The sequence below is a fragment of the Taeniopygia guttata genome, chromosome 26, assembly GCF_048771995.1.
Source record: "Taeniopygia guttata chromosome 26, bTaeGut7.mat, whole genome shotgun sequence".
NCBI classification, from domain to species: Eukaryota; Metazoa; Chordata; class Aves; order Passeriformes; family Estrildidae; genus Taeniopygia; species Taeniopygia guttata.
Genome location: NC_133051.1, coordinates 1402754 through 1429966, shown reverse-complemented (window position 1 = coordinate 1429966; position 27213 = coordinate 1402754). Strand labels below are relative to the sequence as shown.

At 60.1% G+C, this 27213-nt stretch overlaps 3 protein-coding genes and 1 long non-coding RNA gene across 16 annotated transcripts in view; 2 read left to right on the top strand and 2 right to left on the bottom strand.

The window, feature by feature from the left end:
• Nucleotides 1-746: 746 nt before the first annotated feature.
• Nucleotides 747-13216, top strand: MICAL1 (microtubule associated monooxygenase, calponin and LIM domain containing 1). 5 transcript variants are annotated; one of them, XM_030291922.4, is made up of 26 exons: nucleotides 747-882; nucleotides 4321-4547; nucleotides 4625-4903; nucleotides 5551-5758; nucleotides 5840-5947; nucleotides 6095-6193; nucleotides 6271-6426; nucleotides 6622-6722; nucleotides 6987-7244; nucleotides 7642-7757; nucleotides 7840-7966; nucleotides 8240-8312; nucleotides 8668-8818; nucleotides 8891-9078; nucleotides 9186-9292; nucleotides 9374-9424; nucleotides 9510-9587; nucleotides 9908-10082; nucleotides 10182-10264; nucleotides 10373-10841; nucleotides 10940-11016; nucleotides 11179-11277; nucleotides 11393-11486; nucleotides 11564-11663; nucleotides 11773-11846; nucleotides 11931-13216. In XM_030291922.4, the coding sequence occupies exons 3-26, from the start codon at nucleotides 4643-4645 to the stop codon at nucleotides 12059-12061; spliced, it is 3384 nt and encodes a 1127-aa protein (XP_030147782.4). In that variant the 5' UTR covers nucleotides 747-882; nucleotides 4321-4547; nucleotides 4625-4642; the 3' UTR covers nucleotides 12062-13216. The 5 variants fall into 5 exon arrangements, with proteins under 5 accessions (XP_030147782.4, XP_030147781.4, XP_030147784.4 ...); XM_030291921.4 differs by having other exon boundaries at nucleotides 5840-5965; XM_030291924.4 differs by lacking the exon at nucleotides 9510-9587.
• Nucleotides 13017-17772, bottom strand: SMPD2 (sphingomyelin phosphodiesterase 2). 3 transcript variants are annotated; one of them, XM_030291927.4, is made up of 11 exons: nucleotides 17683-17772; nucleotides 16182-16277; nucleotides 15652-15748; nucleotides 15489-15565; nucleotides 15248-15341; nucleotides 15070-15159; nucleotides 14663-14745; nucleotides 14348-14480; nucleotides 14173-14277; nucleotides 13944-14100; nucleotides 13017-13730 (listed from the first exon to the last, which is right to left on the bottom strand). In XM_030291927.4, exons 2-11 carry the CDS (start codon nucleotides 16229-16231, stop codon nucleotides 13387-13389), a joined length of 1230 nt encoding a protein of 409 aa, XP_030147787.4. In that variant the 5' UTR covers nucleotides 16232-16277; nucleotides 17683-17772; the 3' UTR covers nucleotides 13017-13386. The 3 variants fall into 3 exon arrangements, with proteins under 3 accessions (XP_030147787.4, XP_072774855.1, XP_030147786.4); XM_072918754.1 differs by lacking the exon at nucleotides 17683-17772 and adding an exon at nucleotides 16822-16995; XM_030291926.4 differs by lacking the exon at nucleotides 17683-17772 and having other exon boundaries at nucleotides 16182-16995.
• Nucleotides 17462-18522, top strand: LOC116809331 (uncharacterized). The gene is made up of 2 exons (XR_012052031.1): nucleotides 17462-17640; nucleotides 18281-18522. It is a non-coding gene; the product is annotated as an uncharacterized lncRNA (long non-coding RNA).
• Nucleotides 18235-27213, bottom strand: part of TEAD3 (TEA domain transcription factor 3) — a 25126-nt gene continuing 16147 nt past the window's right edge. For 3 of the 7 annotated variants that reach the window (XM_030291928.4, XM_072918755.1, XM_072918756.1), the window contains exons 4-14: nucleotides 26581-26643; nucleotides 26387-26449; nucleotides 23714-23725; nucleotides 23249-23386; nucleotides 22999-23042; nucleotides 22834-22895; nucleotides 22389-22522; nucleotides 22101-22274; nucleotides 21796-21936; nucleotides 21464-21616; nucleotides 18235-20942 (exon numbers count right to left, since the gene is read on the bottom strand). In XM_030291928.4, the coding sequence (XP_030147788.1) occupies nucleotides 20829-20942; nucleotides 21464-21616; nucleotides 21796-21936; nucleotides 22101-22274; nucleotides 22389-22522; nucleotides 22834-22895; nucleotides 22999-23042; nucleotides 23249-23386; nucleotides 23714-23725; nucleotides 26387-26449; nucleotides 26581-26643 (1098 nt within the window). In that variant the 3' untranslated portion in view covers nucleotides 18235-20828. The remainder of the gene's footprint in view (nucleotides 20943-21463; nucleotides 21617-21795; nucleotides 21937-22100; nucleotides 22275-22388; nucleotides 22523-22833; nucleotides 22896-22998; nucleotides 23043-23248; nucleotides 23387-23713; nucleotides 23726-26386; nucleotides 26450-26580; nucleotides 26644-27213) is intronic. The other 4 variants (XM_072918759.1, XM_030291929.4, XM_072918760.1 and 1 more) reach the window with 2 other exon arrangements.

Below are 27213 nucleotides of genomic sequence, written 5' to 3'. Positions count from 1 at the left end.
CCTCCCGTGGCCCCAAAACTCGGGTGGGTTCCGCTGCACCGGGACCCAGCAGCTTTACAGGGAGCAGCACAGCCCGGCCGAGCTGCCGTGGGGGGGTTCGGCAGCAGGATGCCCAGGGAGGGGATGCGGAGGGCAGGGATGGAGGTGCGGGGTGCCAGTGGCAGTGCCACGGGTGACTCAGGGTGACCAACACGACCAACGCCCCTTTGCCGGCTCGCCCCGTGTCCCTGAGTCACCGTGCACAGGCTCGTGGCAAGTTGTCCCCGTGCGTCACGGTCCCCTTGTCGCGACACCCGTCCCAGCAGCACCCCGAGGACACCGCCACCAGAAACCCCAAAAAACACCCGGCCAGCAGCGATCTCCGGCGGCCCCGCCCGCCCCAAGGTACCTTCACCCCACTGGGACCGTTCCCACACCAAATGGAAAGGGAATCCCCGAAGTTTCCACGCGGAGCTGGCACCGGGTGGGTCCCCACCCCGGACCCTTCGGTGTCCCCATCACCCTCCCGGCCGCTTTCTGGCTGCGGGGGGAGCAGCACAGCGGCTCTTTGGCTTCATCACCCGAGTCTTTTTGCTTGCTTGGCGAAAAGTCTGGTTTCTCACCCTAAAAGACAAAAAAAAAGCTCAGCTGGGGTCGCGCTGTGCCGCTCGTCCTGCTGTGCCAAACATCTGCAGCGGCACAAAGTGGCCCGGGGACCGCGGGGGAGGGTCGGGGAGGGGAGGGGAGGGGAAGGCCGAGGAGGGGAGGGCAAAGGAGAGGAGGGCCGGGCCGGCAGCTGCTGCCCGCAGAGCCGGAGCTCGTTTCCTGCTCGCTATCTCCAGCTCCGGTCCCTCCCCACGCCCCGCTCCGTGCCTCAGTTTCCCCCTGCGACGGGCTGTGGAGGTGAGTGGAGGGTGAGGATGGGCAGAGCATCCCTGGGCGTGGGGAGGTCAGGGCTCTGCTGTCCCCCCGGCCCCGTGTGTCCCCCCGCTCGGTGCCAGCATCCCGAGCGCTGATTCTGCCGTGCTGGGGTGGGCTCAGCCCCCCTGCCCCGTGTCCTGCTTGTCCCCGGGACGCTTTTTCTCCGGCTGACCCCTCCCCACAGCCTTTCCCGGGGGCAGCGGTGTCCCCTCCCCGCTCCATCCCCGCTGCTTTTCCCCTCCAGCGCTGAGCTCTGCTGCCCTGGGGACAAAGGGGAAAGAGACCCCCCCTGCTTCTCCCCCTCCACAGTGCTCCCAGTGATGAGCAGGATGGGGAAGAGCTTTGCTAAGATCCCTGAGGGATGCTCTGTGCATCTTCAGGGTGATGTCTTTGCCACAGATGTGCTTTGGGGTAAAGGAGAAGTAGGAAGAGGAAAATGATGTAGGGTGTGAAACCTGGCCGAGACCAGACTTCCTCTTCTTAACAAAATTCAGCTGCAAGAGGCAGGTCCTTCCTTAGGCTGGAGTTGGGCAGGGGTACAGGCTGAGCAGCAAAAACAGGGGGCAGGTTTGCTCCTCCCCAAGTGCTGTCTGTGCCCAGGATGTGGCCAGGCTGTGGGGTGTGGATCCCCAGCAAAGCCTAACCCAGCTTTGTCCCCCCTCCTCAGCCCTTCCCCCCAGAGCTCCATGCTGGGGCCTTGCAAAGCTGGGGTGTGCTCATGCACCCCCATCCCTGCCTCAGACCAGAGGAGCTCACAGGGACTTTTCCCTCCCTCCAAGGATTCAAACCCACCCAAATCAAGGCAAGTTTCCGTGGCTTTGGCCAGGGGGGTCTCCCTGCCCAGTCCCACACCCAGGATGTTTCTCCTGAGCACAAAAGCATTTGCAAGAGCTTCCAGTGCCTTCATCCCTTCCTGACACCCTCCCAGTTCAGCTGCTGGTTGAAAGCAAAGGCTTTGCAAAGCTGTTGGGTGAAGCCCTCGGTCCTGACTTTCACTGGAGGGGCTCTCCTGGGGTCCAGCCCACCTCGGCAGCCTGGCCTGTGGTGTCCAGGCTGGATCCCAAACCTGGGACAGCCCATCCATGCTGGGAGCCTGGATCCCAAACCCAGGACAGCCCTGTCCATGCTGTTAGCCTGGATCCCAAACCCAGGACAGCCCATCCATGCTGGGAGCCTGGATCCCAAACCCAGGACAGCCCATCCATGCTGGGAGCCTGGATCCCAAACCCAGCACAGCCCATCCATGCTGGGAGCCTGGATCCCAAACCCAGCACAGCCCATCCATGCTGGGAGCCTGGATCCCAAACCCAGCACAGCCCATCCATGCTGGGAGCCTGGATCCCAAACCCAGCACAGCCCATCCATGCTGGGAGCCTGGATCCCAAACCCAGCACAGCCCATCCATGCCAGGAGCCTGGATCCCAAACCCAGGACAGCCTGTCCATGCTGGGAGCCTGGATCCCAAACCCAGCACAGCCTGTCCATACTGGAAGCCAGCACAGCGGCAGCGAGGCAATCTGCTGAAAATCCTCCCAGCTTTCATCATCTCTGGATGTCCTTTCCCACCCTATTTCCATGTGCCTGGGAGCCACGTGAGCTCCCAAGCAGCTTCCCCCACCTTCTCCCAAGAGGCTGCTTCTCCTGCAAGGGCAGGAGGAGACCCTGACCCGCCAGGCGGGATGGGGTGTCCCTGCTCCAGGGGTGCTCCCCGTGTCTGGGACCCGGGTGATGTCCCCACAGACATTTCTGCAGCCAACCAAAGCTGACACAGATGAGTCAGGGCTGGCTGCACCCCCCTCCTCCCCCCTGCTTGCAGGAACAGCGTTAAGGGAAGAAATGCAAAAGGCTTTGATGGAAGGAGCAGAGCCAGAGGCAGCCTGGCACAGGCTGTGCCCTCCTGCACTGCTGCTGGCCTTTGTGGGCTGAGAGCTGGGGTTTTGTATCCAGCCTGCAGGAACTGAGTTTTCCGAGGAGTTTCTGACCTTGCTTGCAGTTGTCAAGGGGGTTTGAGTGTGCCAGAGTGCTGGCAGGATAATATTTTCTGTAGGAAACTGTAACACAAGGCTTCTTGTTCTGCCTCCTCTGAGCCTCCCTGCCAAAGCGTAGGGGCTGGAAAGCTTTCCCAGGCAGCACGCTGCCCCTGGCATCGTGTCCAGTGGGAACCAAGCTGAGAGATGGGCTTTTCTCAGAGCCAGGGGCTGCTGAGGCTGCAGCAGATGCTCCCAGCCTGGGCAGCTGCCTTTCCCCATCTCCCTGGGGCTCCTGTGTGCTGACCTTGGCAGGTCCTGGAGGACAGCCCATCTGCACGGGGCACTGGTGCCCGGCAGCCTCCGTGGTACCAGGATGGGTGGGAGCGATGCAAACCCCCTGGGGAGGTTCTCAGCGCTGCCTCAGTTTCCCCAGGCTCACTAGCAGCGCTCAGGGGAGGAGCAGAAATCTGTCCTGAGGTCTCACAGGCTTTCATGAACGCATAGGCCACGTCCTGTGTCCCCACGCTGCCACTCTGGTGTGTGCCAGCCCCTGGGTGGCTTATCCTATGTCTGCCCAGGAAGGAAGGGGTTAAAATGCCCGGATTTCCTGAGTGTGGTGCTGGAAGGGAAGGTGACCTGCAGAAGTGATTAGAGGGAAGGTGACCCAGGGAACTGCTTTCTGGTGTCGGGAAAGTCCTGAGTGAGACTGAACTAGAAATCCAGCTAGAATTCGGTCTTTCCAGCCAAAATTTAAGCACTTAAGTGGCTCCTTTCTCCACACACCCCCAGCCTCCTCCTCCTGCGGGCTGCCTCATTTATTCACGACATCCTTGACCCACTGCAGCGCTGCCACGTGCCCACGATAGCACCCAGGGGCGAGAGGGCAAAGAGCTGCGGCTCAAAGGTGGAACTCCTTGGCAGCACCACCAGTGACTCTGCTGGGCTGGGGGAGCCTTTCCCAGCCCCAGCCTTGGCAGCAGTGGCTGGAAAAGGCAAAGCTTTGTTCTTGGTGCCCGGGCTGGCAAGGCAGAGGGCACAGGCTGGTGCTCAGGGCAGTGCTGGGGGTGAGCCGGACTGGTCCCCTGGGAGATGCCAGGGGTAGGGGGTTTTGGGATGCTTAGGAGGAATGCTTAGGAAGCTTCTGATGGGGCTGCTTGTAGGGTGATTTGACTTTTATTTGATTTCCTCACCGGTGCTTTCTCTGTGCTAATCTGCTTCCACCCATAGAAAGTGAACTGGGGGGAAAGATCACCCCATCCCAGCTGCACAAGCCGGGATGGATCCAAGCCTGCTCCCTCTGGCCCTAGGGCTGCTCTTGCTGCTTTCTGCAGCAGCTGTGTGGCTGATTCCTAAAGCCAGGAGCTGCCTCCCATCCCCCCAGTGAGGCCAAGCAGAGGAAGGAAGTGGTATCTTTGCTCCAAAACAACTCGCTCTGCTCTGGCTGTTGCAGGTACCCGCTGCATGGAGGAAGCCACTCACTGCTGCCACAGCCCTCCCCATCCCCTGCCCTGACGCCACCGTGCCTGGGTGACACCGTGGCTGTCTGGGTGACACCGTGGCTGTCTGGGTGCAGCATCTGGGGACGGTTCCATCATCGCTGCCACAATTTTGTGTGCCGGTTTTGACAGCGCCGTCACCACCCAGCAGCACCCGCAGCGGGTGGCACTGAGACATCAGGTCTGGTCTGGGACACCCCTGTGGGTGGGGATCCAGGAGGGTCCCCTCCCTGCTGACCTCTGCTGTCCCTCTGCCAGGCTTCTGGGTGACACGGGATGAGTGTGCCGGCCGACGAGCCGGGCAACCCGGCCCATGCCATCTTCGAGAGGTTCCTGCGTGCCGGGGAGTGCCGGGAGGTGCTGGGCTGCTTCGTGGAGCTGTGCCAGCAGCTGGGGCTGCAGGGCAGTGGGCTGCAGCTCTACCACGGCCTCAAGGCTGCCCTCAACTACTGGAACGCCAAGGCCCTGTGGAGCAAGCTGGATAAGAAAGCTGGGCACAAGGACTACGAGCAGGGCACAGCCTGTGCTGGCACCAAGGTACTCGGGGTGTGGGGTGAGGGGTTTGGGTCTCTCCCTGCCCTGTGTCCTTGTCTTGGGTGAGAACATCCCTTGGGAAACTCTGGCTCCCATCCCAGGAGGATGCAAGATGTGCCAGGCGGGGAGGTTGATGGAGTTTAATGGGGCAGGATGTTAATTAGCACTGCTCAGTTCACTGTGGCATGATGCCACCTCAGTGCCACCCAGCCAGCAGTGTCCTTTCTCCTCCCAGCTGCGTCTCGCTGGGGACATCCCGTGGCAGGGCTGAGGGAACTGTCAAGTCCTTGCTGGGAGATAGGAGCAGCCCAAGTAGGATGTCCCCTTGGGGACATCTGTTCCCTGTCATGATGATGCCTTTTGTCCTGACTGCTGTGCCCTGTTCTCCCAGCCCTGTGCAGAAGCTCTCAGGAGACCAAACCCACGTCAGACCTGCAGGACCTGCACCTTATCTCAGCCAATGCTTTAATTGCTGCCATTGCCCTGGGAGAAGGCAAGGTTCAGGGGGTGGGGGGCACCCTGGTTTGCAGGAGAATCAGGCAGAAAAGGGAAATAAAAGGGAAATACTGAGGAGGGCCAGATGCTGACCCAGCAGGGGAGCTGCTGCCTTTGGGAATTCACTCAAACCTGTCTGTCCCGTGCCGTGGCAGTGCCTGGTGGTGGGTGCCGGCCCCTGCGGGCTGCGGGCGGCCATCGAGCTGGCACTGCTGGGTGCCCGCGTGGTGCTGCTGGAGAAACGCGACTCCTTCTCCCGCAACAACGTCCTGCACCTCTGGCCCTTCACCATCCATGACCTGCGGGCGCTGGGCGCCAAGAAGTTCTACGGGCGCTTCTGCACGGGCACGCTGGACCACATCAGTGAGTTGTAGGGCACTAGGGTGACTGTGGGGGGTCCAGGCACCCAGGGGTGCAGCCCTGAGGACCGCTCTCCCCTGCCAGGTATCCGGCAGCTCCAGCTGATCCTGCTGAAGGTGGCTTTGCTCCTGGGGGTGGAGGTGCACATCAATGTGCGGTTCGAGGGCCTTGTTCCCCCCACGGGCAAGGCAGGTACGGTATCTCTGCAGGGTGGGTGGCATTGCTGGTCACTCTGAGCCCCCCAGTCCCTCTGCTCGCCCTTTTTTGGGGGGAATGAGGTGCAGCCCTTTCCCTGCTCCCTGGGGAACAGCACATTCATGACCACCCCTCTCCCTGCAGGTGGTTGGCAGGCTGTGCTGCAGCCCAGCTCCTCTCCCCTCACCCACTACGAGTTTGATGTCCTCATCTCAGCTGGCGGTGGCAAATTTGTCCCTGAAGGTGACAACAGGTGTCCCTGCAGCCCCAGGACCAATTTGGGGGGCTGAGTCGGGGCTCACTCCTCTCCCCTCCCGCAGGGTTCAAGCGGAAGGAGACGCGTGGGAAGTTGGCCATTGGCATCACCACCAACTTCATCAACCGCCACAGCCGGGCCGAGGTGGAGGTGGCCGAGATCAGCGGCGTGGCCCGAATCTACAACCAGAAGTTCTTCCAGAACCTCTACAACAGAACGGGTCAGTGGTCCCGTGGTCCCGACCCCCACATGTGGGGTGTTGGGGATCCTGAGGGAGCTGGAGGCTCAGCTCCAGGATGTCCCCAGTAATGGGGAGCGTGCCCCCACACGGTGCCCCATTTCAGGGGACATCTGGTGTCTGAGCCCAGTGCTGGGACACCCCATGGCCCTGGCTCAGCCCCTTCCCTGTCACCAGGCATCGACCTGGAAAACATTGTGTACTACAAGGATGACACTCACTATTTCGTCATGACGGCCAAGAAGCAGAGCCTGCTCAAGAAGGGGGTCATCCTCCAGGTGAGAAGGGCAGGATCTGGCCCTGGGGTCCCACAGCAACGGGCAGCTGAAAGCCTTGACAGTGGGATGCAAATTGTGGATGCTGGTTTAACTGCACACCCCTGGGGTGGTAGGGGCTGCAGCTGCTGTTGCCTGTGCCGCAGGAAAATCCTTCCAGGATGTGGAGAGTGCAGTGGCACAGCTGCAGCCTAGAGCTGGGTGCTCCCAGGCTGAGGGACAAACATCACCTCCCACATCCCAGCCAGCTCCACCCCATCCCCACAGGACAAAGCAGACATCGAGAGCCTCCTGGCCCCAGAGAATGTGAACCGGGATGCCCTCCTTAGCTATGCCAAAGAAGCTGCCAACTTCTCCACCAACTACTGCCTGCCCCAGCTGGAGTTTGCCCTCAACCACCGGGGCCTGCCGGATGTTGACATGTTCGACTTCACGTGCATGACGCGCTCGGAGAACGCGGCGCTGGTGCGGGAGCACAACGGGAGCCGTGTGCTCCTGGGGCTGGTGGGCGACTGCTTGGTGGAGGTGAGGGTTTCCCCTGCAGCCCCACATCATGCCCCCATTTCCCTTTCTTTGTGAAATGCATTGGTTGCAATATATTTCCCCTCCTTAAGTGCTTCATATCCCAATTGCCCAGTGCACTCCGTCCTTGGGCGGGCTCTCGGTAGTGGCAAGTTTTGGGGAGGTTATCATCCCCTTCTCCAGCCCCACCGGGGATTTGGGGTTGGTTCAGGATGGAGGAGCAGCTCAGCCCCTCCCCAGACGCAGCGTGCTGGCTGGGGTGGAGATGGCCACCCATCCTCTCCTGCGCGTCCTGCCGCCGCTCCCTCTTTCATCCCCGGCCAAGCCTGGCAGTGCCGCCTCCTCCAGCTGCCCCGACCAGCCCCACAACTCCAGCTCAGCTCTGCCTCTCCCTCTGCAGCCCTTCTGGCCGCTGGGCACCGGCGTGGCCAGGGGTTTCCTGGCCGCCTTTGACGCAGCGTGGATGGTGCGGCGCTGGGCAGCCGGGACAGCCCCGCTGGAGGTGCTGGCAGAGAGGTGAGTGTCCCCGTGGCTCTGGGCTGGCTCTGGAGCCCGTGAGGATGGCAGCAGTGATGCCAGCCCTGCCCCTTGCACCCAGGGAGAGCATCTACCAGCGCCTTTCGCAGACATCCCCAGACAACACCAACAAGAACATCAGCCAGTACAGCATCGACCCGGCCACGCGCTACCCCAACATCAACCTGCAGGCCATCAAAGCCAGCCAGGTACCTGGCCAGGTGCTGCCATGGACAGCCAGCCAGCCCAGCCTCCCTGGCTGCCAGGGTGACGCTGGTTTACCCAGTCCCCTGTGCCCAGAGGGTGTGAGACTGAAGCTGTTAGTACACAGGACATTGAACGTGTTGCCCATTGGGGATGGTGGAGGGTTCTGGAGAGTTGTGGGGGGTGTCCAGTGTCCCCCTTGTCAGGGCCACCTCCCTGTGTGGTGTCATTGGCTCTGCACAGGCGGTGACCCACCACTGGCATGTCCCCATTGGCAGGTCAGGGACCTCTACCTCGTGGGCACGGTGGAGGTGGACCACAAGAGGAAGAGTGACAACCGGCTCAGCACCGGTAGGAGCAACCACGCCTGCCCCATTCCTTCCAGCAGCCCATGCCCAAGTGGCTCCTGCCTGGTTTTCCTCCCCATCCTTGTTTCTGTGTCCAGCAGGCTGGCCTGGTGACACCAGTGGGGTGACACCCCTCTGCTTGTGGCCCACGTGGGGACACAGGCCCCTGCTGCCTTCTGGCTGCACTGATGCTGAGCCATGAAATATTGACAGATGCTTCCTCAGCATAGTTATTGAGACTTGTGGGGAGGGTTGTGGGGGACAGGGGGTGTCTCAGCTTGCTCCCTTCCCCGTTAAAGCAGAGAATCTGAGGCAGGAGGTGGACTGGGGGGTTGTGTCCCCTCTCTGTGCCTCCCCAGTGGCCCCTGGAGCTGTCTCTGAAGAGCTGCTGAGCTGGTGCCAGGCCAGCACAGCTGGATACCCTGGCGTGGCCGTGACCAACTTCAGCACCTCCTGGACCAGTGGCTTGGCCCTTTGCGCCCTCATCCACCGCTTCCGCCCCGACCTGGTGTGAGTGCCTGGGAGCCCCCAAACCCTCCACCCTGCAGAGCCCACCCTGATGGCAGCCACGTCCCCCCACAGGGACTTTGACTCTGTGGAGCCCCAGGATGCCCTTCGGACCCACCAGATGTTGCTGGACATAGCAGAGCAGGAGCTGGGCATCCAGCCCGTCCTCTCCAGTGCTGAGATGGCCACCATGACAGAGCCTGACCGCCTGGGCCTCATCACCTACCTCAGCCACTTCTATCAAATTTTTGGGACCTCTCCAGGTGTGAGATTTTGGGGGGATTTGTCCCATCCTGAGCTGCACTGGGGCTGGCTGGGCGCTCTCCTCTTTGTTGGGTGGGTCCCACCAAAATGGCCATGTCCTGTGCAGAGGTGGAGGTCAGCAAGAAGCCGCTGTCTCCCCGAGGCACACGAGGGGCCATCCTCTTCCTCAGCAAGCTGCAGAAGAGCCGGACCCTGGCACACAAACGTACCCAGGTGAGGAACCCCACCCACAGCCTCACGGAGCACCAAAACCCTGTCCCACTCCCACCCTTCCCACCCCCTTTGGGTTTGCAGGACGGTGCCCAGAAGGACAGCGAGGTCAAGAGGAGCCGCGGGGACACCGAGGTGGGTCTGCCCCAGTGCCCCAAGGGGGGTGCAGCTGTCCCGGGGGGAGAGTGGGGGGCTGACCCTCCCCTTGGGTCACTTGTAGCTGGACACGGGGCTGGATGGAGACACTCAGGACAGTGCCCACGAGCTGCCACAACCCACCGTGATGGACCCAGGGCAGGTTGGTCCTTGTGTCACCGTGGGATGGAGGGTCCAGCTCAGGGCAGGGGGGCACTGGGAGGGCAGCATGGCTGGCAGGGCCAAGCCAAGGGCTGGGAGCAGGGCTGCACAAGCGAACGCCCACATGTTCCCAGCTCCTCCCTGCCTGTTTCCTGACCCGACTGGTTTTCCGGAGCCAAGGCTTGCCGCTCCCTCACCCATCCCAAGCGCTGCCAGAGGGGCACAGCCCTGCCCTGTGCCCCCATGGCTGCTGGCACAGCCACGGGGCAGGGTGGGTGCCAGGCCCCCGGTGCCAGCCCTGCCTGTCCTCTGCCCCCACAGCCACCGAGGGAGAGGGCAGGGGAGAACAGTGATGCCTGCTACTTCTGTGGGCGCCGTGTCTACATCGTGGAGCGAGCCAGCGCCGAGGGACGCTTCTTCCACCGCGGCTGCTTCCAGTGCCGGCGCTGCGCGGCCACCCTGCGCCTGGGCGACTACGCCTTCGACGAGGAGGATGGTGAGGCGGCTTTTGGGGAGAGGGAATGCTTGGGGCACGACTTCTCCACCTTGCAGGTTGTTACATGAGTTCTCCCTCCCTCCCTCCCCACCCCACCAGGTCATTTTTACTGCTCGCTGCACTACCCCAATCCAGCCAGCATGGACCTGCCCCGGGATGAGGCTGCAGCGCTGCCTGATGGGGTAAATCACCCTAAGGCCCTGTAGGTGATGGAGGAAAGGCAAAATGTTTAGGGGGGTGGTTGGGTGTGGCCCTGTGCTGCATCAGCTCTCTGCTCTGCTCTGCCGTAGGATGCTGATGCTGCTGCCCACCCACCCCCAGGTGCTGGAGGGTCAGGTGTGTCCCCCGTGGCGTGGGCACCCAGTCCCCTTCAGCCCACTCCTGCAGCCCCACAGGCAGGGGAAGAGCCTGGGGACGCTGAGGACACCGCAGATACTGGTGAGGTGGAGGAGCAGGAGCTGCTGGCACAGCCTGGGGGGGACGTGAGGGAAGAGGAGTTTCCCAGAGCGGAGCCCCAAGGGACAGCAGAGGAGGGTGAGGAGAGTGGGGGCAGGAGGAAGATTGTCCTGACACCGCTGGAGAAGCTCTGTCTGTCCACACTGAACCTCACCAGTGAAGCAGAGCCCGAGCCTCCACTGAAGCCTCCACTGAAGCCAGCTCGTCTGCGGCTCCAAGCAGCACCCGAGGCCCTCCCTGCCCTGCGGCAGGGACAAGGCGCCTGGAAGGAGGAGGAGGAGGAGAAAACTGACATGGAGAAAGGTAGGTGGATGAGCAGAGTTTCAGTCCCTCCAGGACCCTGCTGTATCCCACCTCTTGCTCGTGAGGAACCAGCCTGAAACAGCTCTTTTCTTGGGCAGACTTGGAGGACAGTGACAGCGAGGAGGAGGAGAAAGAGGAGGAGGAGGACACAGGCCTTGGCATCATGAAAGAGCTGGTGAGGATTTTCTCAAGTGATGGTGGCTCCACCAGCACAGCTGGTAGCTGGGGCTCTTGCTCCTCTCACAGAAGCATCAGGTCTGGCTCAGCTGTGGCTGCCAAGGCAGGAGGTGCCTGGGCAGGGACTGACCCCCCTGCCCGTGCCACGCTCCTTTCACAGTACCCAGACCCCAGGGAAGAGGAGAAATACCCCACCTGGAAGCGCACGTTGGCCCGCCGGGCCAGGGAATCGCAGATGAAGAGGTTCTGCAGAGCCCAGGTAACCCCATGGGGAGAGCCAGCGTGGCACTGTGCCCTGTCCCCTCTGTCCTGCTGCTGGTGGCCACATGCTGGTGGGTGCTGGCCTGCAGCTGAGTGCTGCCCTTCTCTTCCAGGCCATCCAGAGGCGGCTGGAGGAGATCGAGGTGACATTCCGGGAACTGGAGCAGCAGGGCATCAAGCTGGAGAAGTTACTCCGGGATGAGAATGGTAATGCCAGGGTGGCCAGAGCCCTGTGACCCTGCAGTGGGGGTCTGCACCCTGCTGACCACTCCCCTGTCCTGCAGAGAGCCCGGCTGACCAGCAGACACAGTGGACAAACCAGCTGCTCTACCTGGTCCAGAAGAAGAACAACCTGATGACCGAGGAGTCGGACCTCATGATCGCGTGAGGCTTGGGGGATGCTCCCGGGTGGGTGTGGGGGCTCAGCTCAGCCCATCCCCTGCAAAGCTGTACCTGTGTGGGTACACACAGCACACCCTTCTCCTCCCCACAGGGTGCAGGAGCTGAAGCTGGAGGAGCAGCAGTGTCAGCTGGACAAGAAGCTCCGGAGCTACATGAACAAGGAGGGTGAGTGGATCCCTTTGCACGGTGCAGGGAGCAGGTCAGGGCTTGTGGCCTTCCCAGCTCTACTGTGGCCCCCTGCACCCACAGATGCCCTGAAGACACCCGAGGATGAGAAGGCTGAGCAGGAGATCCTGAAGCAGCTGGTGGAGGTGGTGAATAAGCGGAACGTCCTCATCCAGTTGCAGGAGGAGAAGCGGCTCAGTGAGCTGCGGGCTTGACCCGCACAGCCCCGGAGCCACCACGTCCTCCCTGGGGACAAACAGAGTGTGTGTGAGTGACTCTGGGCTGGGCATCACCCTGAGCTGCCTCTGGAGGTGGCGATGCCCCCGGTGCCAGCAGCTGCCACAGCAAATCCAGCTTCCCGCTTGCCAAAGTCCGTCACGGAGGGGCCAGGCCCGCTGGTGGGTGCCACAGGAGGAGACACCGAGAAGCTCTCAGGGAGCTGAGAGGGCATTCCTGTGCGTGGCTGGATTGCCTTTGCCTCGTGCTTGCTGGAAAAGACTCGCAGGGGACTGCAGAAGGGGCTGTGGTGGCTCCCAGCAGCAAGGAGGTGACAGGCCACAGGGCAGATGCCATATGTGCAGGGGCACCTTCAGGAATGGTCCCTCCAAGCCACCCTGGGACATCCTTCCCAGCTGAGGGCATCCATCCCAGTCTGGACTGTCCATCTCAAGGGACATCTGGCTGTACAAGCTGGGCCAGTGACAGGCAGACTGGGCTAGTCCAGCTGCTCTGCACCGCTGCTTTTGGATGCCACGTCCACGCTGTCCCCAGCTGCTGCAGGAAACCAGGGTCAGAACCCTACCATGAACCCCTTGGACCAGGGAAGGGCTTTTGATCCAGGAACTCCTATGGGAATTGTGCTCAGGGCCAGCACTGTTAACACCGAGGACAAGGGACACCAGTGGCTGTGCCCTCCTTGCCCCTTTGGGATTTCTTCTGCACACACCTCAGATGCCCCTGGAGTCCCTGGCTGTTGCCTCTGTGGCCAAATGGTGCCCATGTGTCAGGATGGGGGTCCCAGGCACAGGTTCCTCTCTTAGCAACACCACCCTGTGCTCAGCCCTCACCCTGCCATCCCCTCAGCACCTCCTCCAGCCCTCCCTGTTTGTACCAGACCTACAATCCTGCAGCAAACCCCCTCCCTTCAAATAAAGCCCCATGACCCGGTGCCAAAGGTTAAAATATTGCCTTTATTTTCCATCAGTCAGGACTGGTTGCTGGAGCAGCCAGCAGTGTAAAATTTGGGGCTACCCCAGGCAAGGGGAGCCTCAGTGTCTCAAGCCTTCCAACCAGGCCAGAGGGCCCCTCCACGTACAAAAGAGTGTATTTAAAAAGACAGCAATAAAAATCTGCCTCCGTTGTGGTTCTCACAGGGGTCAATGCAATAAATCTACCCCAAAAACCTTAATTTCACCCAGAGGCAGCCGTCAAACCTGCACTACTGCATTGCTGCAGTGCTGCTTGCCTAAGAACTGATGCTGGATGAAATGGGGGACAAAGTGTGACCAAGGGGACACTGTGGGACACCCAGAGCCTCAGCTCAGCCTTCGCTGGGACGCTCCTGCAGGGCCCTCAGTACCATCCACATCTGGTCCTCGGTGCCGTGCAGCATCTTCACCTCCATGGTGTGGAACAGGTGGAGACCGCTGGCGAGGACGAGGACGCCGAGGGCGAGGCAGGCCAGCAGGCAGAAGGAGAGCTTGGGGAAGGGCTGCTCTGTGCCCAGTCCAGCCAGTGTGCCCAGTGCAGCCAGGGCCTGGAGCAGCAGCAGCAGCAGGGCCAGCACGGCCATCCTGCCCGAGGAGTAGCGCTGCCGCCGCGCCGCCTGCAGCCCCACGCCCACCTCTGTCCGTGCCTCTGTCACCACATCTGCCAGTGCAGGGTCTGTGGGGACACAGGCCCTCAGCAGGGTGGGACCCCCATATATCATCCCTATACCCCCCCCATACCACCCCAATAGCCGCCTCCCCATCCCCACCGCCCTGCAGCCTTCCACAAGCAGCACCGCAAGGAAAAACATCCCCAAAAAACTCCACCCAACTGCACCCACCAACCCCTCAGCACACAGTGGATGCTGGCAGCAGCCCCCCGACCTACCAGCTGTGCCAAGGGTGGCACCTGCAGGCTGTCCCTGCCTCTGGATGTGCAGTGTTGCCATCACGGCCTCATGGTCTGAGAAGGGGATGTCCACGCCTGGGGCTCGCCCCATGGTGGTCTTCAGCTCTGCACACTTCACCGTGAAGCTGGAGATGGCCTGGAGGGGACGAGGGGTCACACCTGTGCCACACCCCACCAGTCAGAGCCGGCGGGCAGACACCCCCGTTACCTTGTAGAGGATGTAGTCGATGCGGATGCCCAGCGGGAAGGGCAGCAGCTCTGACTTGGCAGTGAAGCAGTTGTCAGGGACGAGGGTGCAGCCGTTCTTACAGCCCTGAGAGCAGAGCCTGGGTGGGCCGGGGGCTCTTGGTGTGCCTGGGACCCCACGCAGCCCCTCAGCTCACCTCAAAGTGCGCCGCCTCAGCAAAGGCATCCCGCAGCCCCGTCCAGCCCCGCAGCAGCCGGATGCCCACATCTTCAGGGTGCATGTTCAGGTCCCCTCCCAGCAGCACCACATCTGCTGCCTTTGAGGTGTGTCTGTGGGGACAGGGGTGGCTGTCCTTGCCTGCCCTGCCTGCCACCCGACTGGAGCGACTGGGACCTGCCCAGTGCTCCTCCAGCTTATTCCTGCCTGGGACTGGTGCAAAGGGGAGCTCCAGGGGCAGGGGTGACCACACACGTGCTGGGGACCTGCAGGGGGACACCCTGCAGCTGCTCACCGGATGAACTGTGCCAGCTCCCAGGCCTGCACCAGGCGGTGGGGCAGGTAGCTGTCCTTGTCCCGGCAGTACTCGGCGTGCAGCTGGACAGAGAGGGAAAGCAGAGGGGCTGTGACTCCTGCCCTGCTCCCAGGCTCCCTGCAAACCCACCCAACCCCTCCAAACAGGCCCTGCCAACACCTCTGTCTTTATGTCACCCCCACGAGATGCCACCCCAGTGCACAGCCAGGTTATGGGTCCCTCCCTGCTGCCCTGAGCAATAATTTATTAAATCAGCACACAGTCCAGGGCAGAAGGTGGAAAGCAGTGGTTAAAGCAAGGGGACAGTAAAGGAGGAATATGGTCACTCATTGCCCTCCTCCCCATTGTTCCCCCCTGCTGGCTGGGTTCTTCCCGGGGTTGCTCACGTGGGTGACGTAGATGTTGAAGATGATCCCCGAGATCTTCATAATGACAAGACCGACGGACTTGCCGCAGAACCAGTCCCCGTGCTGGAGCTGCCCAGGGGGAGGAAGGGCAGGTCAGGGCTGCTGAGGCTCTGTGGGGATGGACACCATGGTGCCACGTGCCCCCCACCCCATTTACCATGTAGGGGTACCCGTTCAGTGAGTACTGGTAGAGGAGTGTGTCCAGAATGGGGAATCTGGAGAAGACGCAGAGGCCGCTGCCGATCACCCCACTGTGGGAGGGAAGAAGCAGAGTGAGGAGACGAGGTTCCCAAAACCTCTGTCTCGCCCTAGCCTTGTCCTAGGAGGACTCCCCGGGTGCCTGGGTCCCACCTCAGTCTCCCACAGACAGCCCCAGGGGCTGACCTTGCCCTTCTCACCTGCGGAAGTAATGGGAGAAGGGATAACAGCCTGCTAGCTTCTCCTTCAGGTCACTGTAGTCCTGCTCGCTCCACACCTGGAGGACAGAGGGACAGGCTGAGAACAGCCATGCCCATCTCCCAGGCTGGCAATGGGTGCACTTGGCTCACAAACTGCCCTCACCTCCTGGAGCAGCACCAGGTCAAAGCCCTCGTGGCGCAGCGTGTCCCCGATGAGCCGGACGCGCTCCTGCCGCCGCTTGCTCAGGTACCGGATGGCCCTGCCAGACAGGGGTGACAGTCACAGCCTGCTGGGGACAGGGTCACGGGGCCCTTTGTGACCCGAAATGAGGGAGAGAAAGAGGGCTCCAGTACCAGCAGAAGCAGGATGCAGATGGGAAAGATGGGAACAGGAAAGGGCCATGTGAGGACACGGGGACAACATGCAGGGAGGCTGTTTGGGGACAGCTTCTCCTGCCTGCAGAACTGAGACAACCCATCCTTGCTTGGGGTGCAAATGGGGTTTTTTTTCTGGGGCTAACAAGCCAAGCACTACCCAGCCAAGCACCTCATGACCCTCTGGGGCAGGGAGAGTGGTGTGACCCCAAAATGAAGGGCCATGAAGGTAACCCCAAGGTGGGACCGCTCCCCCAATGTGGTGCCCCTATCTCCACCCACACTGCCTGGCACGGACCTGGCAAAGTCTGGACTCACCAGCAGTTGAGGTCGAAGATCCGGAGGCGCAGGGTGGGCTCTCCCTCCATCGCTTGTCGGGGCTCTGGGGGGGTCAGCGTCGGGCAGAGGGGGGACCTGCAGGGAGCGGGTTGGAGTGGCAGCCCCCAGGAGCCCGTCCAGGCTGCAGGACAGAGCCAAGGAGCCAGGCCAGGAAGGAGGAAGGGCTGAGCCAAGGCCAAGGCCAGGAAGGAAGGAAAAGTGCTCGGGGTGCTCCACACCTTTAATCTCCTTTCCTGCACGCAAGGACCACCCTGAACCCTAAAGTGCCCCCGTACAGGGATCCATGTACCCAAACCACCCATGCGACCCTACATGCAGTGGCTGGGGACACCGGTGGGCCAGGAGTGGACTACAGGGCTCAACCCCTCTGCCTGTCAGTGAGTTGTGTTCCAGGATGGGTTTTCATCCTGGTTTCAAAGTGGAGCTGCAAGGCACGGGCATGGGACATCCTTTTTGGCACCCCAAACCCCGGCAGCCCCAGCGCTCCGCCGGCTCCGCTTCCCCCTGCCCGAGCCCCGTGAGATTGTCCAATTTTCGGTTTAGAAGCTAAAAAGAGCAGCCCCGGAGCTCCAGGACGGAGCTGCGGGCAGCCGGGCTCTGCCTGTCCCGGCGGGATTACCCGGCGGGCTCATCCCGTTCCTGAGCCGCGCTAATTAATGCCGGCGGCTTCTCCCAAGCCTGAGCCCCCGGGGGCGCTCCCCGCGGGATGCGGCGGGGACAGGAGCGGGACAGCGGCAACAGGAGAGCGGGGACAGGAGCGGGACAAGGAGCGGGGACAGGAGCGGGGCAAGCGGGGGGACAGGAGAGCGGGGACAGGAGCAGGTCAAGGAGCGGGGACAGGAGAGGGGCAAGGAGCGGGGACAGGAGCGGGACAAGGAGCGGGACAAGGAGCGGGACAGCGGGGGGACAGAAGAGCGGGGACAGGAGCGGGGACAGCGGGGGAAAATGAGAGCGGGGACAGGAGCGGGGCAAGCGGGGGAACAGGAGAGCGGGGACCGGAGCGGGACAAGAAGCGGGGACCGGAGCGGGACAAGGAGCGGGGACAGGAGCGGGACAAGGGGCGGGGACAGGAGCGGGACAGCGGCAACAGGAGAGCGGGGACAGGAGCGGGGCAAGCGGGGGAAAATGAGAGCGGGGACAGGAACGGGGCAAGGAGCGGGGACAAGAGCGGGGCAAGCGGGGGAACAGGAGAACGGGGACAGGAGCGGGGCAAGGAGCGGGAACAGGAGCGGGGCAAGCGGGGGAAAATGAGAGCGGGGGCGGCAGCGGGGTAAGCGGCGGAGCGGAGCCGCAGGAGGAGCGGAGCAACAGGCGGAGCGGGGCCGGGAGGAGCGGAGCAGCAGGAAGAGCGGGGCGATGGAAGGATCGGAGCCGCAGGACGAGCGGGGTAACCGGAGGATCGAAGCCGCAGGACGAGCGGAGCAACAGGCGGAGCGGGGTAACCGGGAGGAGCGCGGCGGTCGCGGGGCCGAGCGCGGACCTGCACGGGCCGGAGCGGCGCGGGGCCGCGGGACTACGCGTCCCGGCAGGCAGCGGAGCGGGGCGGAAGGGGCAGGACCGGCACCGGGGCCGGGGGGTGAACGGGGCCGGGAAGGGCGGCGGGCCCGACGGGGTGTGCTGGGGGTGCGGGAGGGATGGCGGGGGAAGGCGGGCGGGGGTGAAACACGTCCCGCGTGTCCCCGAGTGAAGGATGGGGACACCGAACAGCCGCGAGCAGCGCTCGGAGCGGGGCTGGTGAGTGGTGGGGCAGAGCAGCTCTCTGTCACCCTGTGAGCGAAGGTGCGACCCCCAAAAGGTGTTCCTGAACGCAGGGATGCTGTGGGAAGGCACAGGGAAGCGTCTATGGCCAACCCAATTTATCCCAAGCAAACCCTGCAGCAGTGATGCAAACTAGAGCAAAACACATCTTGGTACCCAGAATTGGGGTCCCAGGAGAAGCGTTACCCAGCCAAGGGGTTACATGGGACGTGGCAGTTTTCATAGTCCTGGCTGTCGAAGAAAATACCAAGAAATAAAATATGAACTTCAGAACTGCTTGAGCCAACCCATGAACAAATAATTTTAATGGTTTTTTTCAGCAGACCGTAGTTTTCCCGGAGCTCCACAGTCTCCTCTCTTTGAAGTTGGACAGATACAGTAAACACAACAAATATATGATACAACCCATCACAGCTGGATTAAAAAAAATACACAAAAAATATAATACATAAAAAAAATGGATTTTTAACATTGTGGATTGACGCAGCTCTAAAAATGGTGATTGTAACCCTGGTAAGCTTTACAAAGTCTTTAAAAAAATAAAACAGTACTTCATGTGAAATTCATAAATACACTGGAGGCGAACGGAGGGGCTGGGGGAGTTGAGAAAGTGTCTCTGGGATCATGACTAAAGCCCAGCCAGGGCTGCTGGGGGCACCAGTCTGTGTGCGTGGGGTGCAGTGTGAGCCCTGGGCTCGGTGCAGGCAGGAGGGAGGGAGGGATGGAGGCACAAACCGGTCCAGTTAACAAAGAGCTTCGTCCCCACTGGGGCTGGGAGCGGGGCACGTTTGTGTTTTATGGTGGGGGAGTTTTGAGTTTTCATTCCCAGAGTTTTAGATCAGTGAGTGAAACAGAAGAAAAAAAAAAAGAAAAAAAACCCCAAAAAACCTACAAAACGACAAACAAACATGCTACATATGAGAACTTGGCCAGAGAACCCCAGCACAGCCCTGGCATGGCTTGCCAGTGCCTGGCCTTGGATTTTCCCCTCTCTCTTTCTCTTCCTGCTCCGTCTGCCCTGCTCACAGCAGCCACCTCAGCCCAGTCCCACCACTGAGCCCTCGGCCTGGCACGGGGCTGGGATGGCTCTGCCCCACCCCACAGGGCTGGGTGGCTTTTCCCAGCAGTAAGGGGGTGAAGTCCCCATGCCTCACAGCACATGTGGCATCAAGGTGGCAGCCAAGGCGCTTTCCTGAGCTCTGGGGCTATTCCTGCTCCTTGCACTGGCAGCACTGAGCCTAAACCTGCCCCGTGCCCCCCCCAAAGTGGCTGCAGTGCCCCTCAAAACACTCCTGCCCTCCTTCCCACTGCCTTCACTTCCCTGCCAACATGAGAAATCCATCCAGACCTGGCCACCTCGGGCTCTCTGTCCCCCTGCCAGCCTCCTGCCACCCTGCTCCCGCCACCTCTGTCCCCTCTGTGACCCTCCTGCACCCTGGGGTTGCTTTCCCCAGACTCTGCCCTTGCAGTTGCAGCCTCAAGACTGGGCACTCTGCCTTGGCTTACTTTGGGCTGCAGCCACAAAAATACCTCCAAGCTGACCCAGTCCCTTACCCTGGCATCCCTCCTGTTCTCTGTCCCCTCTCTGTCTCTGTCCTTTCTGTCCCAAACTCTGCCCACTGACAGCTTGGCCCTGCATTGCTCAATATATTTTTCCCCTCCCTGGCCACTTCCCACAGGATGCAGGAGAGCAGATGGAGCAGTTTGGAACAGTCATTGCAGAAAAAAAGGCAAAAAAAAAGGTGAAGGAACAAAAAAAAACCCCCCCCCAAAAAAAAAACCAAACAAAAAAACCCCCAACAAAAACAAAATCCGAAACAAGGAAAATGTACATATACCAAATAAATCAGGCAATCTGCCCTCACTGCTCTCTACTCATGACTCCTCAGCAAGCGACCACAGTGGGGACACCGAGCCTGGGCCACCCCCCAAGTGCAATTCCTGAAAGTACACAGCTCAAGGAATCCCCCACAAAACCCAGCCAGAGATGGAGGCATCCCAAACCTTTCCCTAAACAAGACACTTCCCTTGCAGGGTGGGAAGGGAGCACCTGGGCACTGCAGAGGGCCATCAGCCTGATTACAAGCATGGTGTCTTTTTAAAAAGTATTAAAAAAAATTAATTTTCATTAAAAAAAAAGGGTAAAAAAGGAGCCATAAACCCCCATGGTTTGCATTGTCAATGCCCTCACACCTTCACTGCCACTGGTTGCCAGTGCCCCAGCTGGGCATGGAGAAGGAGCATCCCTGGGGGGTGGCAGTGTCCCCCTCCTGCACTCTGCCCTGCCCTGCACACCATCCCCACGTCCTCCCTGGGCTGTGCCACGGTGCCAACGCTGCTGTGCCAATCAGTTTCAGACCTGGCACGGTGCTGCATCCTCCTGCCCGTCAGTGCTCGCTGCTCTCTGCTCCTCTCTCCTTGGGGCCACTTCTGAGCGAGGCTGGGGGTGGAAGGAGGGGTCGTTCTCTGCTCCAGCATCCTGCTGCTCCTGCTGCTGGCACAGGGGGATCCTGGCCTTCATCAGCAACTCCGAGGGCTGCTCTCTCCCTCTCCAGCACCAGATGTGGGTTTCCTTTCTCCCTACACTTCCTTTCCTATTCTTCTTGTCTCTTTCTTTTTTCTTCCTTTTTTTTTTTTTTTGGTAATTTTATTTATTTATTAAAAAAAAAAAAAAAAAGAAACTGTTCCTAAGTAGAAAACATCTGCGATCACAAGTCAGTCTTTTTTTGGCTATTGTTTTTCTTCCTCCTCCTTCTTCCTCCTGTCTTCAAATGACTTCTCACAAGGCAACAGGCACGGGTGGCATTTCTGCAGGGCCCCCTCCCTCCCCTGCACGCCCCTCGTGCCCCTGCCTGTCCCCAAGGGCCCCTAGTCCTTGACCAACTTGTACACGTGGTGCTGGGCGCCGTGCTCGCTGGTGGACACCTCGAAAACGAAGGCAATGCAGAGCAAGGTTTCCTGGGTATCCCTGTTGGTAACAACCTGCAGCAGAGCAGAGGGTGTTAGGGCAGTGCTGTGCCTGTGCCGTTTTCTGGGGGGTTGTTTGGGCTCAGCCACAACCACTTCGCACCATGAAAAGGTTTGCTACCCGTTATTTGTGGGGTCACACAGGCCAATTTAATTGCACCATCAAGATTTGCTATCCAGTTTTAGGGATGTCGCACAGGCTCAGGAACAGCCCAAACTGCACCACCAAAAATTTGTTTGGGGGAGGTTGCATTGGCTCAGGCCCAGCCACTGCATTTGCGCCACCAAAAACTGCTACGGATTATTTGGTGAAGTCAAACAAACTCAGGCTCAGCCAATTTAATGGCACCCTATTTTGCTCCCTATTATCTGGTAGACTTGTCCAGGCTTGGGCACGGCCACTTTGTCTGCAGCACCAAGATCTGCTCCCTGGAACTCAGGGTCTGTTTGGGTCTAAGTGGGGCCAGCAGGGTGGATGCAAGTGTGGGCTCCGCGCTCCTGGTGGGACACACCCCCTGGAAAAGGAGGGGAGGTACCTGCAGGATGGTGAAATTCTCCAGGACACTGTTCATCATGTACTTCTCTGGGAGGTGCTTGAGTTTGTGGATGAAGTTGATCATGTACTCGCACATGGGAGACCGGTGGATGCGGTAGACGAACCGGCCGTTCTCCAGCCGTGCATACTCCGTCTGCAGGGGACAGCAGGGTGAGCAGCTGTCCCATGGGTGCTGGTGCCCAGCTGGGACACGACAATGTCCTCTCCACTCCACCCATGTGTCCTACACCCAGCTCTGGGATTTTCTCCATCCCAGGACCCACCGTGCACCAACTCTGACCCCTTCCCGACCCAGTGGGGCACGGAACTCACCTCCACCTTCTCCACGACCTGCTTCCCAAAGGAGCACACCTTGGTGGAGACTGTGATGGTCATGTTCTCTGCACTGCTGTACTGGCTGCTGACACCATAGAAGGTCCCTGGCCCGTCCTGGATCGTGCTGTTCAGATCCGCCTGAAGAGAGGAGAGGGACAGAGGGTCCCATGAGGCACCACCACGCCCAGCTCTCGATGGGGATGAGGTACATGAGCTTTCAGAGCTGCCCAGGATGCTGCAGCCCCAGAAGCTTTCAGAGCTCAAGCATGACCCTCCCCACCCTATCCCACCCAGCAGCATACCCAAAACTTGACGAGAAAGAAGGAGTTCTGGGGCCCACGCTCATAGAGCTCCTTGAGGCCGCCTTTCTTCTCAGGAAACTTGTCGTAGATCTGGCGGATGTCCACGGCCTCCAGCAGCGGGTCGCTGTACGAGGGGTTGGTCTGGCCGATGTGCACGAAGAGGTGTTTGCTGTACTGTAGGGAGCGGGGTGGGGACAGCAGCAGGAGAGGTCAGGCAAGAGGAAGGTGCCACCGGGCACGGGGAGGGACGGGCACCACCCCAGGCGGGCTGGCGGAGGGGACCTTTACCGTTTCGGCGTCCCGGGGCACCTCCATGAAGGCGGAGTACTCGAGCAGCCGGAGCTTGGTGGAGGCGATGGTGCGGTCCTGCCAGACCGGCACGGCCGAGGCAGCTGGCGGGAGCGGAGCCAAGGGCTCGTAACCTGGGCCAGGGGAAGGACACGAGGGTGGAGGGGCAGCCAGGAACCGGGGTGAGCCCCCCCTGCAATGCTGCTGTCCCCACTGCATCCCCCACCCTCCCACAGCGCCCAGCACAGCGTGGTTAAAACATGGGGTGTGCTGGGTGGGGAGGGACTGCAGGGTCCTGCTCACTTTTTGCTGGATTTCAGCCCAGGCTTTTCCCCCTGTAGAGCTGGGGAGGAGACACAGCTGGGTGGCACTGTGCGTGGGAGGGGACAAATATGACATGGCAGGGACACTGGGTCCCCTCCAAGGGGGTAAGGACATCACTTACTGGCTAGTGATGGAGGCATGGGTGGCTGGATGGGGTAAGCTGGTTGTGCAAACGGTTTAATGCTGGAAAGGAAAAAGCATCATCAGGTTACCAAGCCCGGGATGCCCCAGCCCCTTGCCAAGGTGGGATCCTGCTGGTGCCGGGTGTGGAGGGGTCTGTACTTACTCCTGAGAGGGTCCAGGCTGTCCTGGGATAGGCCCACTCCAAAACTGGGAAAACAGCACAGAGAAGAGTCAGTGATTTCTGACTCTCCACTCCCAACATTTCCCTCCTCACCTGCTGCAAACAGCGGGGAGCCCTGCATTGCCCCCACGGCTGAGAACGGCTGTTGAACATCCCCCTGCCCCGTGTGCAGCTCACAGTGTCCCCACCACCCCGGGGTGTCCCCATCTGGGGGCCATGGGGCTGTCCTCACCCTGGGGGCAGCAGAGAAGACGGCCTGAGGAAGAGGAGGAGGGGGGCTGAGCTTGTTCTGCAGGACGCTGGCCGACACAATCTGCGCCGAGGACATGGAAGCCATGCTCTGCAGAGCCTTGTCCTTCGAGACCTGGTCCTGAGGGGAAAAGAGGGACAGGGGGGAGCAGGGTTACAGGGGCAGACCGAGCTCCCTCATGCTCAATTCGAACATGTCTGACAGGTTCTGCAAAGCCAGCAGCCAATCCCACAGCCCAGCCAGGGACCGGGGCAGAGGCATCCCCCCACCCCCTCTCAAACATTAATGAACATCTGAAGCTTGCCAATATCCTCTGGGCAAAAGGGTCTGGAAAATGCCCCCTCCCACTGCTACTGGTGGCCCTCCCTCCTTGGGGATGGCCCCTCCATTGGAGAGGGCAAAATGCAACAGAGAACAAAAGGAATTTCAGACTCAAACTCAACTTACCAAGTTCATGGCCTGTCCGCAAAAGAAAGGAAAAAAAAAAGGGTTAGAGTGTCATGGGAACCTTTGGGTACTCTGTACACCTCCCCTAAGTCAGTGCTGGTGTCAGCTGGGGCAGAGTTAATTTTCTCCATGGCACAGGCATGGGGTGGCTGTGAAATGCCATGAAGAGAATCAACTCTACCCCAGCTGAAAGCAGCACAGCTGGGTATCCCCCACCCTGGCTCATCACCACAGCCCGACCTGGCAGTGAAGCCCTTGACCTGGCTGCTCACCAGGGGAGGCACAAGGTGGCCACTGACACCCAGGCTTAATCCCACCAGGAACGGGATGCCAAAGTCTCCCACCCATTCTTTTAAGAGGTCGCTGTGGTGAGCCAGGCCTGTGCCTTTCTTGGCTTTTCAATATCCCCTACAGCCTCCTCAGAACCCCCCAGTGCTTGTGGCTGGGGCACGGAGAGGAAGAGCTGCTGGGATGCCCTGGGACGTGGGCACCAACTCCCCCTGTGCTGTGTGTGCACTGACAGAGGAGACCAATCGTTCTTCCTTTTGCTCCAAAAGTCACAGCACTGCTGGGCAGGAGCTCCAGGGCTCCCAGGTCCTGCTTGGAGCAGGGCTGCTCCTCCACCTGCATTGCTGGGACACGTTCATGCTGGTCCCAGAGCACACCCTCCCTCTGCTTTCCCTCTGAACCTTCCCCAGGGATCAATGCTTCATTTATTTTCACCTGGGGCAGGGCAGGAGGGCGGGCATGCAGCCACATGCTGGGAGCACGAACACACACATGACTGCAGCTCAAAAATACAGATACTGCTCGTGGCTGCAGCTCAAAACCACAGATACTGCTCGTGGCTGCAGCTCAAAAATACAGATATTGTTTGTGACTGCAGCTCAAAAATACAGATATTGCTCGTGGACGTGTCTTCATCCCACAGGACAGTGCTGGCTGAGGGCAGGGGGCTGCCTGCACTGATCTTGAGAAGGGATGTTCTGTATCCTCCCAGTATTGCTCAGGGGGATCTCTGCCCTGGCTGCTCCATGCCAGAATCCTTCAGGCAGCATGGCTGGGGATGGAGAGCACAGCCATAGACCCCTGGGGTCACTCCTGCCTCCAACTCCCCCTTGCTCTGCACTGTGACATGTGGCAAGGAAAGATTTTATTTTATTTTATTTTATTTTATTTTATTTTATTTTATTTTATTTTATTTTATTTTATTTTATTTTATTTTATTTTATTTTATTTTATTTTATTTTATTTTATTTTATTTTATTTTATTTTATTTTAATTTTTTAAAGGTTTCTGCTGCTGTTGACCCTGCTGCCTGCCCCCTCACTTCCCCAACTGCTCCTCTTGGAGCTGGAGACTGGGTTTAAGACATACAAGCCCAAAGGAGCATCCCAAAATAAGGTTCAGATGCTCTCCCTGGCTTCTCCTAGCAGACCAAACCCTGGTCTGGCTGTGGGAGCCCTCCTGGCATCCCTCTTATGGGGTCCCTGCTGAAGGATTTGGGGGACACATCTTGGTGGGCTCCCAGGCAGCATGGGCTGGAGTTTGTTGTTAAAGCTTTGAGGATGAAAATGCTCCAGCTCTGGCAGTGCCCCTTGCTGCCAACTCTGCCAGTGGCTGCCCTGCCAGCCTCAGTGCTGGAGATGGACACAGCACCAGGACAGGGGCAGCTGGTGATGCCTTTGGGACCTCAAGGTCGGCAGGCTGAAAGATTTTCTGGGTTCCCACTCACACAGCAAGGCAGCAAATCACCCCTGGGGCTGCCCAAGGAGCTGCTCCCTGCTTAACTGAGGCACACGGAAGGACCTGGCTGTCCCCAGGTGGTGACTGCACTGAGGACCTCTCTGTCCCCCACCTGGCATCAAGCAGGGCTTGGTCCTTTGGTGATGCCCTCCGTCCTGGCCATGCCCCTCCATCATCACCCTCCCCACTGCCACCACAAAGGTTGGTGGGAACAGTTATGGAAAGGTTAGTTGGGCTCCAGTTAGGAGGAAGGAAAGAAGGAAGGAAGAAAAGAAAAGCCAACCAGAAAAGAGAATGATCAATTTTTTTCTCACTTGGTTCCCTTGGCTCCTGGCACTGTGCCCTCATCCCCAGCAGCATGGCCCCAGCTGGACCTGCTGCCACTCACATCCCTGTGGTGCCCTGGGCTGTGCTCACACCCTGGTGCATCACAAGCCACTGGGCTGGCAGCCTGCAGGGACCCCTGGGCCCCCCACATCACACCAGAACCTGCTCTGAGCTGGGTCAGGCTCCGTTGTGGACACCTTGCCTGAACCCCACTGTGCCTCACTGGCTGCCCTGGGGGGCCCTTCTCCTTGTGGGAGAACCCTTGATGGCCCAAAAGAGGGGGAAGCCCTCACACATCACCAGAGGAGGGTTTAAACCCACATCTCCTCGTGGCAGAGTCCTTGCCTGGATGCAAAGAGGGGATTTGGCACCACACTCGCCCTCCTGGAGGAAAGGGAAGGGCTTTGCTGCCCCTCCTTGTGCTTCTCTCAGGGCATCCCACAACGATGCCTGTAAAAACCATCTGAGCCAAGGAGCCAAGTGAGGGGGAAGGAAAATAAACACCAAAAAAAGAGAGGTAAAACAGGAAAGCAAGCAGCACACCGCAGAGCCGAGTGCGTTAGTCGCCAGCGGGCGGGGGCCAGGCGAGGCAGGGCGTACCTTCAGCTTGGACTGAATCTCACGAGATTTCCGTCGGGCAAGAACCTGCAAGTGGCTAGAGACCTGCAGAGAGAGAGCAGAAGGAGAGGGGGAACAGCAGAGCCGTCAACCAGAGGAAAGGAGGAGGAAGGAGAGGGGCTGCCCATGCTCACAGAGACACCGCCGCGGACACCTGGGCAAGGGCGTCAACGTACCTTGATGCCAACCTGGTACTCCCGCACCTTCTTCCGAGCTAGAACCTGTATGTGGCTGGACACCTAGCGCCCGCCACGCCGTTCGGAAAGGAAAACACAGAGAGCGTGAAGATCCGTTCCCCCCGCGGGCGGGTGCTGTCCCCGGGCCTACGGAAACGGGGGAGCGCTCTGGCTGCCCCCGGAGATGCCGAGCGTCCTGCACCCGCCAAGAGCTGCAGGAAGGAAAGTCGTGGGGCACCCTGCTGCTGCTCTGTGCCCACCCCAGGCTGGGCTGGAGCTCCTTGGTGTAAAGCTGATGCAGTCCCTCTTGGGGACAGACAGACCCTGCCAGCACCATAAGCCTGGCAAGTTTGAGGTGCCCCGGGTTACTCGGTGGGGCCTGCAGGTCCAGGAGGGACAGGCACATTGCCCCAGGGCTCCTGCATGTGGGAAAGGTGAGAAAGGTTGAATTTTTGTGTCCAGGCCCCTGTAAGAGCAAGACCTAAAGAAAAGGGGCTGATGTCCAGGCAGTAAAGGCACAGCATGGCTGAAGGGCCATCCACAGGAAGGGCGGGTGTCCACGCACTCACAGGGCTTCAGGGCAGATTTTGGCAAAAATCTGCTCCCACCAGTGCCAGGCTGTCCAAGAGGAGA